This window comes from Aphis gossypii, chromosome X (assembly GCF_020184175.1).
Source record: "Aphis gossypii isolate Hap1 chromosome X, ASM2018417v2, whole genome shotgun sequence".
In the NCBI taxonomy this organism is placed as follows: Eukaryota; Metazoa; Arthropoda; class Insecta; order Hemiptera; family Aphididae; genus Aphis; species Aphis gossypii.
The window spans coordinates 17,220,726-17,236,970 of NC_065533.1; the positions used below are offsets into that span (position 1 = coordinate 17,220,726).

General features: G+C 25.8%; 1 protein-coding gene across 3 annotated transcripts; it reads left to right on the forward strand.

Moving 5' to 3' along the window:
- The first annotated feature begins 671 nt into the window (after positions 1-671).
- Positions 672-15,904, forward strand: LOC114121943 (calcium permeable stress-gated cation channel 1). Of its 3 annotated transcripts, XM_027984459.2 has the most exons (16): positions 675-1,691; positions 6,469-6,624; positions 6,689-6,771; positions 6,837-6,977; positions 7,065-7,256; positions 7,438-7,623; positions 7,706-7,786; positions 7,928-8,105; positions 8,692-8,906; positions 10,833-10,980; positions 11,060-11,253; positions 11,327-11,515; positions 12,220-12,356; positions 12,422-12,702; positions 13,514-13,811; positions 13,878-15,904. In XM_027984459.2, the coding sequence occupies exons 2-15, from the start codon at positions 6,484-6,486 to the stop codon at positions 13,805-13,807; spliced, it is 2,460 nt and encodes an 819-aa protein (XP_027840260.2). In that variant the 5' UTR covers positions 675-1,691; positions 6,469-6,483; the 3' UTR covers positions 13,808-13,811; positions 13,878-15,904. The 3 variants fall into 3 exon arrangements, with proteins under 3 accessions (XP_050062371.1, XP_027840260.2, XP_050062370.1); XM_050206414.1 differs by having other exon boundaries at positions 672-1,691; positions 12,422-12,555; positions 13,514-15,904; XM_050206413.1 differs by having other exon boundaries at positions 13,514-15,904.
- Positions 15,905-16,245: the final 341 nt, after the last annotated feature.

A 16,245-nucleotide genomic window follows, 5' to 3' on the forward strand; every position in this document is an offset into this window, starting at 1 on the left:
CAATAAACCAACAACGTCTAGATGCAAATTTTTATATCGGAAAACGCAGAAATCATTAATTTAAAAGTCGAACGTTGACCGATCGAAGCACACGTCATATTAATAATATATAGCTCACCGTTCAGAAGAATGCTGAAACATAAAAGATATAATATACAATTTAATAGATAAAGAAAAAAAAAGCATCAGCGATGAACCAATTTATTCTTTTATGGCTTCGTTCAGAATACGATACATAACACAATTATAAATTGATATAATATTATTGCACGTTTAACGGGCGAAACGCGAGTGCCTCTAATCCTTCGATTGCAAAGTATATTGTGACGATTGTAAAATCGATCGCTCCGCCCCGCGGAGAAAAAAAAACAAACACGCGATACGGCTCGTGCTCATAACTCTCATATTATACGGTTTTCAGAGTATTATAATATTATAATATAATAATATTAATATTATAATATTGACACGTACACACTCACACACGAACAGCATCAGTAGCCATGTCGTATTAACGTGTGTGTGTGTGTGATCGAGAGAGACGGCGAAAAAGAATTCGACGAGATAGAGAGCTGAGAGACCGCCGCCGGCGAGAGTGAGAAGAAATCACCGGCGAGCGAGTGGCTCGTGCGCGGTAAGTCGTCGTTTGTAGTAGTAGTTGTTATAGCGCTCGGTTATCGATTGTTCGGCGTCAGCTCCTTATCAGTCGCGAATACGATCGTTGTCGTTGTTATGGTACGCCGCCGAACCGCGGTAATATTCGTCCGCGCGATCGTTGCCGATATCAAACGCTCGCCACCAAAGACGAGGGGTCCGGTGCGGTGACCGCGGTACGCGCGGCGAACGACGGTCTCCCACCGAGTGACGCGAAAATGCCGTACTACCGAGCGGCCAGCAGCTGCACCTACTACCCGCCCGCCCGCCAGACCGTGGCGTAAACGACGCGCGCTAGACACGTCTTGTCCGCGGCTCCCGCTTCGTTAATCGCTTCTGAGCTCAAAATCGATAACGGCACAGTTGTTGTTGTTGTACGTCCTACAACGACCGTAGTTGTAGTTGTAGTAGGCGTATCAGATAAGCCGTTGTCCGAAAGGCATACGCTCGCGTAGGTAGGCCGTAAATCGATTAAATCAAATAATAATAATTGTTGTCGATTTCTGTCGATGGTTTCGAGGAAAACTAATCGAAATTCGTCGGACGACTAAAGATGTTTGCCGTCCAACGTCCGGGACTCGACGCTTCCTACCACTCCTACCGGCTCGGCGTGTTGTTGTGATTACTATCGTATCGACGATGATGGGATTATCGTTGTTGGTAATTATGCGTAGATAAAAAAAAAGATAACATCATCAATCGTCATTTAATCATTGTTCCGTCCTCCGTCGTTAATTTTTTTCTCGTATTCCGTTGTTACAATGCTACTACAATGCTACTAAAATATTAGCTATCGAGTATTGGCAATAATTACTATCGTGAATTAGTCTAATTGTCGGAGTTACAGTTCCGCGTCATACGACCCTGCTCGAACGCAGTGTAAATTAGAAGATACTATATTTTTTTTTCATCTGTCTTATCAATATTTTCATTCAAACTATGACTGCTATTCCGCCACCGATAAAATACAATACATTTTCAAGTACAATGGACTGAACTGAAGCTGATCCGTTAGCGCCACACAGCTGTTTTACGAAGTAAGTACTTAGTGAGTTGCCAAGTTACTTTAGGTACCTAGCTAGTTGTTATACCTACTGAACCTACTGAGGTGGTTCCTGTTGAAAACGATATGAAAAGTTCCAATAAATTAATTATTATTGAGATTATGTCAGTGTAATCAGTGAAAGTATTTAATGTGGTATTATCTGAATCTTAGGTGCGAATAGATTATTTAAAGTTAGAAATAAAGTGTTTAGGTTACTTACGTATAAGTATCTAATGTAAGAATGGAAAGCTGTGGACTAGATGGATAAACAAATGCTTATTCTTGAATCCAAACTGATTGTCTGGAATTATGTTTTGATTTGAATTGATTTTTCTTACTACTTATTATTTTTTTCTATGACTTTTGTAGTGTAAGAAACTAGTGAGGTGATCATTAAGGTTAGAAGTGAGATGATTTTATCCGGCAGATATTTAACAATTAGATTAGTAATTAGTTAAGGTGATTTTTACTTGGTACTGGGTTTGGTACCATTTTAACGATAAATTGAATTTCTAATGGGTAGGTAGCTTTATGTTTTTTTTTGGAAGGACATAAAAAAAAGATTATTATCTTTAACACCTAGTTTAAATTTTCCATCATACTATTATTGAATTGTGAAAAAATTTAATAGATTTTATATAGATTCTATTGATATTTAAACATTTATTCTTTTTAAAAATTAATTATTTATCTCTTGATTTATTCTAACACAATATCATATTTGCTTTTGTTTTTTGTAATTTTATGGTTTTGAACTAATAGACTTAAAACTATCGCTAATGTTTTTGTTTCATAAAATTTACTTATTGTAGTTACATAGTTTTTACCTAACTAATTTAGTTATAGCTAAAGTTAATTATAATTTTGTAAATATATTTTGAAAAATATAGGTACATGATTTGTTCAAAAATTTTTATAGTATTATATCTATTAAGTACATTTAGTATATTATGTAATGTAATTGATATAATATGTTTAATATTTTTACTATTTTGATAATAAGTTACATTTTCTAGTACTTTTTGTTGATATCAAGCAATATTTTTCTATGTATTCAATTATTAACTATAACAGCTTATGTAACATATATTATGAGCAGAAAGATTAAAAATACATATTTACTATACTTTTTAATTTTAAACATTAATATCTTTTTATCAAAAATATTTTTCACTTAATTTAGTTTTTAACATAATATGCAACTTCTAATATTACTTTAGTGCATACCATGTACACAAGGTGACAACATTTTTGGTGAAAATGGGACAAAAAAAAAGAATAGCATTTTTCATAATTTTTATTTTAAACAAAAGTACTTACTACAGTGAAACCTCCTTCAACAAACCCTTTTCAATGGGGAGAGTTTTTTTTTTGGAAACATGGACATTTTGACTTCTCAATAAGAAAACCTCTGAATAGCAGACACTATTTTAATCTTAATTTAAAAATAGTAACAAAATAACTATACCAAAACAGATTCCAAATAGATTTTACACAATATTATCCTTTATAATTTTCAAAAATTTATTACCTTTGAATAACAAATATCTCCAAATAACTGACAAAAATATGATGACCAAGGGTGTTTAATATTTAGATGTTTCACTGTATTATATTTGAGCATAACAAAAAATGAAATTAATTAATTACACTTATTAATAAGTAATATATTTTATAATTAGGGGGCGGATTTTTAAGTCAATACATAATTTTATTGAATTCAAATTTCTCAAAATATTCTGTTTCCAAGCATGTTTCATTATGTTTTCAATAAAATGAGACTTTTTTATTTTACATATTTTCACATATTTTTAAATATTTCTCCAATATTTACATATTTCTTAAATATTTCGCTTTTTCATACCTAGATAGGTATAGAGTTTTTGTTTGTATTAAAATTATTATATTGGAATTTGGAAATTTTGTTCCATCAGCTTTTATTGATGTATGGAGTTGTAATAAATAAAAGATAACTGATAAAGCTGTTTGCATGAGATTACAATTTGTAATGTAGCCATAATCTCCAAATTTAACATACGTTAAAGACAACAATGAAGACAATTTAATAAATTAAATTAATGTAAAATACTGATTTTTTTTAGAAATTTGTAATATTTATTTTTAATATTTCATATTTTTTAATATATATTTTGCCAAAATAAGAATATAAATATTTACATATTTTTACTTTTTATTACATACAAATTGGTGCTTTATTAATAATTAAAAAAAATTACCTACTAGTTCATTTATTGTTGGATCAAATTTGTTTAAATAATTTAGGCAGTAACTTTGAAGTGTGTAAAACTCTGGAATAACCTAATTTTAGTTAGATATAATAGAAACAATAATAGGTCAAATAAAATTAATTTTTATTGTCTACCATTTAAAGTTAATACATTCTAGTGGTCCGAAAATTGCTCAGGACACAATGGAATAGAAATACAAAAAACAAGAACTTAAGTTACCTTAAGTATAAATTATTTTAAAATTATAGGTATTATGTATAGTGTCTTAAAAATAACGGTAGATTTTAAATTGTTGTTGATCGAATTCATTTATGTAAAAACGTATCATTCTTTTCAGAAGAGGTTGAGGCTTAAACATGAAAAGTAATATCAGGCATATAAACCAACTGGCTAGAAAAACCTTTGCTTTACTGTGTGCAATATTGTATGACAAATTAATCTCATTGCATGACGACCAATCCTACTCATCTTGAATTTGCGATTTGACACCATGTAGTTTTTTCCTATAAGGATACATTAAGTCACAAGTTTGCTAGAACAAACTACAAAATTTGTATGATCTTAAAGAAGAAATTCGATATGTTCTCTACAAAATTTATAGAGTAATATGCCAATATGTAATTAAGTATGGACCAAGTCATCATGTGTAGGGTTAGTTGGGAGGCCATATGCCCGATATTATTTTTTACGTTTAATCCTCAATTTCTTCTGAAGATAATGATGTGTTTATTCTGTTATTACATAAATAAATTTGATGAATAGCAGTTTTAAGAGGTTGTTTTAATCCATGTGTTATCTCCGTTTTACATACATATGATAATAGCAAATATTCATTAGCTAGTTTCAATAGTGTTACATTTTTATATTAGAGTAAATTGACTTATTATAAAACTTAAAGGTTACAGTACGCTTCACGAAAGCGTGCAGATGATCGCAGCGTGCCATGTGTCGATTTTTCTAAAAACCAATGGGCCTCAATATTTGATCTTTATTACACGTGTGCCACTGGCTCGACAAGTACTATATATTTTAGAACAGTTTGGACACTACCAAAGAGAAATAGCCACTGGGCGCGCGGCAGTCATCCTCACGTTTTCGTGAAGCGTACTGTAAATTACTCTCTAGGGCCCCATGTAGGTTTTTATTGATATTGTTTTTAAATAAATTATGACCTTTTCAAAACTGTACATTTTAAAATGATCATAACTTACTTAAAAATAATATCAATAAAAGACTATGTGGGGTCCTAGATAATAATCTTCCCTTAACATTTTATAATAGGTCAATTTAATTTAGTGTCAAAACTAACAACACGCTGTTGAGTGTTGAAACTAGTGAACGAAATTTTGTTATGTCATACGCATGTAACATCTCGACAACACATGCGAGTACAATGTCCTCTTAAATCTGGCATTCTTTTTAGCACACTATATTTCTAGTACTATTTGTGTATTATTATATAGGTAAGTTTATGATATAATGAAGATAATTATATATTTATACCATTCATTATTCTTAACAAATAAATGTACTATTTTTTTTAAATAATAAAGTATTAGAAAAATAATTTGAAAATATGTTTTAGAGAAAAGCTAATTTTTTTTAAAACGATAAATCTAAAATATTAAAAAAACTTGATGAGGAAAAATAATGCTTGTATTAATGTGTGAGTTAGAGTTGAATTTTACATGGAATTTTCTATTAGTTACATATGCCTATCAATTAAAAGTGTATTATACCTGTTGTAGGTGTCTACATTTTATAAAAATATTTTTTTTTTTAGATTTTGAATGCTATCTTGTTAAAAATAGGAGTATTTAGCTTGTGTGTTTTATTTGGATGATATAATCAATTCAATAAAACAAATTAATCTTTTAGGGTTACTCATTTTTATGTTTTACAATACCAATAAAATGTCAATTTTGTAACTGCTTACATTAAATATCTGTAGATTATATTTCATAATTTATCTTACTAATAATTATTTATTATTTTAAACTCTTAATTGGTATGTTATTTTTATTGTTAGTGTTATTATGATCATTAAAATATTTATTAATTTATCTTTCCATTAATTTACAATTGTTAATAACGGTAATATGGTTAAACGATTAATAAATTAACTAAATATTAATTTTGAATAATAATTACTGTTTGTTAATGTTTAAATGTCAATTTTTTAATTAGATAGCTTATCAACATTTTGAATCTAATTAGTTATTTAATAAAATGTATGATTGTTAATTGGTTTAAGAATACATAATGCATATCCTTATCTTAAGTTATATTTACATTAATAATGAACTATATATAATTCTTGATCTAATCTGTAATACTCATATTACCAACTTATTGCTTCATTCTTTCTTGACATATTCAGTTATTTTGTTCTTTATATTAGGTTATCTTATTTTGTCACTTGAATGTTTATTTTTAGTATATTTTTTATATTAGACTGCTTGTATAATTTGATTTTCAGTATATCTGTATAACTTAACTCTTTTTGATGTATTGCAATAGGAATATTAACTGAAGATGGATAATAATATATTTCATGAATTTAATGGTGCCGCTAGAGATAAATGTAATTATTATAATCGAACGAGAAATAGACTTCTTATTACTGCTTATGAAGGAATACCTGAAACACTTTTACTCAATGCCTTAGGGTGTGTTGTAAGTATAGATATTTAATAATACTACCTATTATATGAACTAAAATTTACAATGTATGTTTTAGCTCTTAGTTTTATTTTTTGCATTCATGAGGAAAAGAGCATGGGATTATGGACGTTTAGCATTGGTTAATAAAGATTATGAAAAGTAAGATTTTAATTGAAAAAACATTTTTTGAATATTGATACCATTTTAATTAATTATTTGTTTAGATGGTCTCGTATATTTTATGGTACAACTGATGAAAATTCAGAAAATAACATTGAAGATGGCAATTCTACAACTACATTAGACAACTCAATGCCTGTAGATAGAGGGTTATTTTCCTGGTTCTTAACAATTATACAACTCAGGTATTACAATACTTTTTAAATAGTTAGTACATTTTTTTTTTATTATGTAAATATTTGCTATGCCTGTTTGTATTATATAATTTTTAGAGATGAAAAAATTTTACGTAAATGTGGTTACGATGCTGTTCAATATTTATCATTCCAAAGACACATAATGGTGTTAATGGCTATAATTACTGCTGTTTCATTGGGTGTGGTACTACCAATCAATTTTGCTGGAGATTTAGAAGGTGATGAAAGATCATTTGGACATACTACTGTTAGCAATCTTCATCCTGAGTAAGTTTTGCTATTAGTACTTGTCTCATAATGTCTGATTGGGTATATATAAGGTTAGGTAAGGTGTACCTTTAGTTGAACTAACCAAATGTTATTAAATCTAAACTTTAAATTTTTGTGCCTATGTACTATTTTGTGTTTCTTGATGTATGTACTTCATTTAAAATTTTTTTATTTCTAGTTCACCTTGGCTGTGGGTACATGTGACTATAGCAATGTTATATTTTCCATTAACTATTTGCATAATGAGAAGGTTTTCTGTAAATCTTAAATTAGAAGAAAATGGTGAATGTTGGTCACGTACGTTGATGATAACAAATATTCCTAGACGAAATTCTGACATTAATGATATGGATCGACATTTTAAGTTAATATTATTTTATTTTTTGTCAATATTTATGCAATTTGTAAAAAAATTAAATATTGATTTTTGTAAAATTAATTTTTAGAGAGGCATATCCTGAATGTGAAGTAGAAAATATTCAGCTTGCTTATGATGTCAACAAAGCTAATGAACTAGATAGAGACAGGTATACATTATTATATAAATATTTAAGTAATTTATGTTGAAATTACTTGTTTGATACAGTAAAACTGTTTTCACATTACATAGTTAGTTACATTTTTAAAGTTTCATTTATTAATTAATAATCAATTTTTAATATATTTAGAAATGCTGCAGTTCAAGCAAAACAGTATTGTGAAAATCATTTAAAAACTGTTGGCGAACGTCTTACAGTGCAACCTCATGTTTGTGGTTATATTTGCATTTGTTGTGGTTTCTGTAGTTCTAATAATTTGGATGCTATTGATTATTATTCTCAAGAAGAAGCTCGATTAAAAGCAGAAGTAAGTAATTACTATAGTTTATTTATATAGGTTATTTTTTAATTCAGTCTTAAGAGAGTAACCTTTTTTTTTAAAAAAAAATGTATCATGACACTTTAACTGACATACCAAGCTGTAAATCTTTAGATAACCCTATAAAAAAGTCAAGTGATCTAAATGCATTACAACACATGTGTTCAATATGAGATTAAGGATCAATGTTGTGACGTAATTTAAAACTGAGATCTGTTACATAATTGGATGCTTGTAGTATATTGTTCTTGCCCAGGCAATAAGGAAATTTTTAGAATAACACTGTTAATGAAAAGATAAAGACAGAAGGGATTATCTAAAATTGTTATAAATTTTATTATTTTAATAGTTATATGTATAATATAAACTGTTTTGTGCTATGTATGCATTGTTTAATATATTTAAAAAATTAAAAAATGTTTTATTTTATGGCTGTGTTACACAAAAATCTTATAAAATGTTAAGTACTCCATTGTTTTATAAAGGTTAAGAACCACTGAGTTATACATTTATAGCTGTATATATTCTTATATATTTAATTTACTAATTTTTTAAATTTATTAATTGTTTTTAGTTAGAAGCAGAAAAAGAATCTGCTTTAAAGAGACCTCTGGGTATAGCTTTTGTAACTATGACAACAATTCATACAGCTAGACTCATCCACCAAGATCATGTTTACAAGTTATCTAAATGTGGTCGTCATAATCCACCTACTAGTTCTGTGGCTGGTCTACTTCAACCTTATCGTTGGAGAGTAACTTTTGCTCCCCCACCAGATGATATATTTTGGTAAATATTTCATACCATTTATGAACTGTTCCTTTTTACATTATGCAGATTTTGGTAATTGATATTAATAATATTATTGGTATTATTGTTTTGTACATAATATTATAGTTAAGATATTAAGTAATAAATCCTTAAACACTACAATTATAAACAAATAAAATTATTTTCATTTGTTAATAGTTTTATTTTCAATTTTTTAAAGATTAACTGTAAATAAAAAGTATTCTTATGAGTATTACCTATTTATACAAGAATAAAGGTCTCTAAATTAAAGAAATATTCAACCAATCACACATGATTGTACATATTACATATGTAAGATCCTACATGGAGATAAAATTAATGCATTATGTATACATTGTATACTGTATAATATCACAGAATAGAATAATCAGAATATACACTGATAACAAATTACGTTGTAAGATAGAGCCAAAAAAAAAATCATTTTAACTAAGGTAATTTTTATCAATTCAACCTTTTAAACCACACGTCAATTTTACAAATTTCTTCAACAGAAGTCAGAAATTCTGTTAGATTTTTGATTTAATGATTTGCCATCTTTTAAAATTATATTCTGTAGTTTATACTTTAAGTTTACATTTTACATTATTTTAATTTAATTTTGTAGTTTTTAGTTTTTTTACTTTATCATTAACTAAAATTGATAAAAACAACCTCAAATAAATGGCGACTGATTATCTGTTATCGGCCTGCCGCCCGAAAGTATCAACCCCCTGATAATATAATATATATATATATAATGTTAACTAAACATCAACTATCTGGGCTTATCTTTATTACTTATAACTATAAATGTAATAACTAATAAATGTATAGTTTGTAAATCTATATTATGAAACGTAGTGCTCATTGATTGTTGAAAATTAAATATCATAAATAATGACTTAATTTATAATGTTTTTATTATGACTCATAATTAGTGACAAGTGTTGTATGAGGTAATGTGACAACTATCCGCTTAAAATACAGAAAAATAATTTAAATTAAAAAATTAAAAAATATATATTTATTTAATAAATTTGAATTTCATAATTATATTGTAATAATATATTATTTCTAAGCATAATATGTATTTTTTCATTTTACCATTAAATTATTTTTAGAATACACTACATAGTTGCGGGTAACGCAATAGGTATAGTAGTCTATTCTAGTTAAAATTCGAATATAGTATAAAAATATATGTTAGACATTGTAATATCTCACTTTTTTGAATATGGTATCAGGGGAAATTGAAAAGTGATTGGTAATTATTTTTTTACTGTGGCCCAGATTTTATTTATTTTTTTATTTTTTAATAATCATCATCATTCACTGTAAATTTGTTATCGTGGCCACTAGTTAATTAGTTTAAACAAATTTTTAAAAATTGTTTATATTTTATTTTGTTTCTAGTTTGTGAATATATATTTTTTATAATTTAAATTAAATTGAAAGGGGTATCCAGGGGCCTTTTTTCAATGGGCTTTGACTTAAAAACTCATGCCTCACTACTTCTTATAATAATATATTATAAGTTAAGTTTTTCTTATTCATTTAAGAAACTTACATATAGTACATGGGTGGTTTTACTTGCCATGTGAGAACTTACATGTGTCCTTATTAATTTATAGACATCAAGTTAATTAAAGTAGAACACCCACTTGTCACTCTTAAATTTGCAATTATTACACATTTACATTGTATTGAATTAAAGTTTGAAATGCCAAAACTTATTTATTGTTTGTGTTATTTTAGAAAATATTTGATTAATACTATTTTTAGTTGGTTCATATTTAAAAAAAAAATATATATATATATTTAATTATTTTAAGTGTATTTTTTATTCTTATCTATAAAAGTTTAGTTAACTCACAATTCATTTTGGTTTTATAATTAATTAGTTATTGTTGTTTGTTCTAGGGAAAATTTGACTGAACCATCTCACAATCGATACTGTAAAATTGTTTTAACAAATTCATTTTTAGTGATAATTTTATTTTTTTTGACAACTCCTGTGATTGTTTTAAATGTTATGGACACACTTAAGCTTAGAGAAATTGAAAAAGCTGTGAGTTTATGTTTAGTTTTTCTTAATGTTAATATTTTATAGTTTTATTCTAAAAATAAATTATTTTTATTTTTAATAGAGTCCAATCTTATCAGAATTTATGCCTACATTATTGTTGTGGACTGCTGCTGCATTATTACCGGTATTAGTTATAAGGTCTGATCAGTGGCTTAGTCATTGGACAAGATCTAAAAGAAACCATTCCATTATGCGTAAAACATTTGTTTTTCTTCTTTTTATGTGTTTAATACTTCCATCATTGGGATTAACAAGGTCAGTAATTAAAAGTTATCAAAAAGTAAATGGTATATATTTAAAACAATTTTAATGCTTAATTTATTTTTAGTGCCCAAGCATTCCTTATGTTCGCATTTCAAGCAGGTATTGAAACTTATCGTTGGCAATGTGTGTTTTTGCCTGATAAAGGAGCATTCTTTGTGAATTATGTTGTTACATCTGCTCTTATTGGAACAAGTTTAGAACTCATACGATTTCCAGAACTTTTTATGTATGCCCTCCGATTATCATTATCAAGGTATGTCAAATATTTAGTATAACCTTAACTATAATTTAAATTCTATAAAAATTTCAATTAAAATATTTTTTAATTTTATAATGTATCAATACAACTAATAAGCCAATGATTACTAAGTAAAAGGTCTGAGTTAGCGACAATGATCTTAGGCTGTATCTAAAATAATTTATTTTGATAATTCATTTATTAATTCTATAAAAAGTCTAAGTATTAGTTTATAGATGATAATTTGAAAAAATAATAAAAACTTGCTCGCTAGAATTTTTTTTAATAAAGTATATATTTTCTAAGATACTAGCTTTATATGCAAGGACAAGATTGGCTTATGATCAGACTTGTTTTACAATGATCACGGAATGAGATGAGGCTTACTTTTACAAACATTTAAATAAATATATTTGTCACTTAAAATCTAAAATAGACCTAGCAGCAAGTTGTGCATCTAACTTGTGTTGTGTATAATATATTTTTTATAAATTTTTAGAATATACTTTCAATAATTATTAATGTTAATAAATTATATTTTAAAAATACTAATCTTGTTATTATAGTCATGTATATCATTAGGTTATCAAACCAGATTTTCATTAAAATCAGTATTATTATGAATATTTAATATTGTAATTGAATATATAATTTGTATTCTCTTGATAATATAAGTTAATTAATTTATAATAATTTTCGTGTAAATTAATAATTTACAGATCAAAAGCAGAATCTGCTAGTGCTAGAAGATTAATTCTTTGGGAATTTCCATTTGGTGTACAATATGCTTGGATGTTACTTATATTTTCAATTGTGACAGTATATAGTCTTTCCTGTCCTCTTATAACACCATTTGGTAAACATTAAATAATTTTAATGAATATTATATTTTATAAAATGTATGGTTATTATTGGTTTTAGGTCTACTATATATGGTTACTAAACATTTTGTTGATCGTTATAATATTTATTTTGCTTATGGCAAATCAAAAATTAGTAAACGTATACATAGTACAGCTATAAATTGTGTTATGGTTTCAATAGTACTTTTACAAGTAAGTTTCACTTCATTATCAATGTTGCGTCACGGACTTCATGATATTACTTTATTTGCATTATTTGGACTAATAATAACATTAACATTTACACTATCTCAATGTTTCTTCCGGCATTGTACCGCATGGAGTCCTATACTTTATCAAGTAAGTCAATTTTATGAATCTAGATTATAATGTTATCATTAAGCCAGTGTTGGGTATAGTAATGTAAGATAAGTAATGTGTTACTGTAACATCATTATGAAATTTCATCAGAATTTTTTCCAAGTAATAAAAATGTAATGGAATTACTTTTAGTGAGTAATTTTTGTAATAACACACTTCACTGGTTCGATTTGTTTGGAGTTAAAATTATTATAAAAAATAAAAATAAATAATACTATTATATAATGTGTTTATAATGAGTAGGTATTGTACATAAATATTATACTAAGTATAAAATATATATATTTAATTCACAATTCAGTGTTTTAAATGGTTTTGACATAATGTAATCTTACTTGTGCTGTAAATTACAATAAAAGTCAATATATTTATAATTAAATCCGTAATATAAACTCAGTATATACTATTCATTTTTCTATGAAGTTTAGCTGTCTTAAAATCCTGACACTATAAACGTATGATTTGTCTAGAATTGATGATGAAAAGTCATAAATCAATAATATTTTATTTCATGTAAATAAAATAGGTATATTAAATAGAGTGAGATAATTCAGCACAGTTCAATAGATAATACAATTGAGTTAATTCTTTAATCAATTTAGTTTAAGAGACTGTTACTTTTAAGATTGAAAACTAAAGTAATTTCATTCATTACAATTTTATTTGAGTAACATATAAAGTAATTCCATTACTTTAATCTCTAAGTTACTAGTAAATTAACTTACCTAACACTACATTATAAATTTAACTTTATAATATAAAATAAATGTTAACTTCTTTACATTTTAAGGTTAGAAATCCACGTACAGTTCAACCAAGTCCAGCAAGAAGACGTGACCATTCACATGAGTATGACTATGTCCCTGAAGTACTACGTCAACCTTTGCCTCATACCGCAGCAAATTCTCTAATTACGTTAACACCAAATGATTCTGGTACTACATTGGATGACTTGGAAATCGAAATAAAACATATTGATGATAGATCAGATTATCATCCCCAAACTAAAGTAATTATAGAATCTCAAAATCACTGTGATCAACTATACCAGAATTATGATTATAGTCAAACAGTTCCTGTATAATAAGGTAGGAAAACTGTGATTCTAATTTTTATAGTAACAAAATTAATATAAATCTATACTTATTTTACAGAAACATGTTCCATTTTTATTTTTGGTTGTATTATTTCACATTATAGGTAACTAGTTTTTTATTGTTATTGAAAATTGTACATGCTGATGATATTAGTTACGTTACTATAAAATATTTCTAAAACATAAATTACCATATTTTCATAAAATAAATTACTTCCTCTTGACTATTATATCTACACAAAATTGTTTTTTGAATTTAATTTGTGAACATCATTCTAACTTTAATACATTTATACAAAATCAGTAAAAAATACAATTTTAATCAAATTAATTATAATGTTCTATGCATAAGATCATAGACATATTTTCGTTATCAACAGATTATGTACATATTATAATTTTTGATGCTGTATAAAAGTAATATTAGATAAAATACCACTGAAACGATACCTAATATGTTTTCTTATATATTTATATATATTATGCTTATTAGAGATTTCTTTAAAATTGATAATTTAAAGAATTAATTTTATTCTTAATCAAATCATAATCAGTTATTATTATTTATTTATTTATTTTCCTTTTTTCACTTACATAAAACCACTTACAATGAAAGTACAATTTGTCCGACTAAGTGTTTAATTAAAATTGTATGTTTAGTACTTAAATACTTTAAATCTAACATAATATATCATTATCAACTTTACTGATATAATAATACATCACAAGATAATCATTTAAAAATATCTGTCCAAGTATGTCGATGTATACACTACATGTGTCTACTATTATTAAATTCACTTAAATATAATAAAGCATACTATTATTATTTGCATGAATACAATAATGATATAATATTTTCTTATATCTCTAACAGCGGTAAATTTTAAAAACTATTAATTTGAAATGTATTCGAAAATAAATATTGTTTATTATTAATATTAATCTAAATTATATCATGGAATTATACTTAATGCATTGATAAATCAACTAAATAAAAAAATCAATATTTTTATAAATCGTTTATTTTAATCAAATTCAAACGATATGTAAAAAAAAATGGCATAATGGCAATGATAAATAATGTGCAATAAAATCATATTTATTTTGTGTAATTTATTATTTTATTCAAGCTACATTGATAATTGTACAATTAAACTGATCTCTGTGAAAACTTTTAAATCATTCTTGTCCTTAATGTGTTGTTATATACTTAATATGAAAATTTTATTTAGTTCCCTTTGTCCACATTAGTTTTAAATATTATAACAAAAAGAAAAAACCATGAGTTTAACAAATAATTGATAGTTATTTCTTTTATGTATTAACGAATTAATTTATGTACATTGAACTTACCTTTTATTATTGTTTTCTTACCAAAACTTATTCAAATACATGCTGGCTCATAATTGTAAGCAATATTGTTTTTAAATTTGTAAAAAAGTTATTTTAATAATATAACAATGTTCTTATAATAGTATATAATTGAATACTATAAATTATACTAACACCACAATTGTATGTGATAAAACTTTTTACCAAGGCTTATAGTATTAATTAAAAATATTGAAATTTTACACATTTTTATATCTTAAAACAATAATATATAATTGTATAGTGTGTTTCTAGTCTAAAAAAATACATTGTTAAATAACGTAGAGCAAGCTATTAACTATTTTTTTTTTTTTTTTTAGTATTAATAACTTCATATTTGTACTTATATTGTGTTTTGATTAAACGTTTTGTAACCACCTATAATACATCATTATTTATAATTATAATTATATATAAATTTTCAATGTCAAATAATGTTTTACTTTCAAACTTAGCGAAAATTATCATCATACTTTAATAACAGAATACATGTAAATTAATTAATAAACAATAACATTTAATCAAAACATTGTCCATGATAGGATAATTCTTATTGTACTTGTATATTTATAAACATATTATAACTTATTAGTTTTTTTTTTTAAATTTTATTTTACAGCTTATTTTTTTTTTTTATGCATAAAATATTTATTTTGTGTGTGTTGTTAATGTTTTTAGAATCTCTTAAATAAAAATATAATAATTTAATTATATGAAGCATTTAAATAATAAAAAAAAATATATATATATATATTAAAACTTAGGAATTTTTTTATTCACTAAAATATTGAATGATTGTTTATAAATTATTGATCAACCTCTTGTCTTTGGATAATTGTTCATTATATGAACATTGACTCTTGGTTACTGTGAGTGTTTATAATAGTATAATCATTATTAATTTGGCTCTTTGCTAAAAAAAAAAAAAGGTTATATACCAGTATTATAGAGCCATATTTACAACGAACAGAATGTAAGAGTAAGTAAGTGTGTGAATTAATAATGTATTTTTATTTAGCTTCGTTAGTTTTAACAAAATAGATAAAAATTGT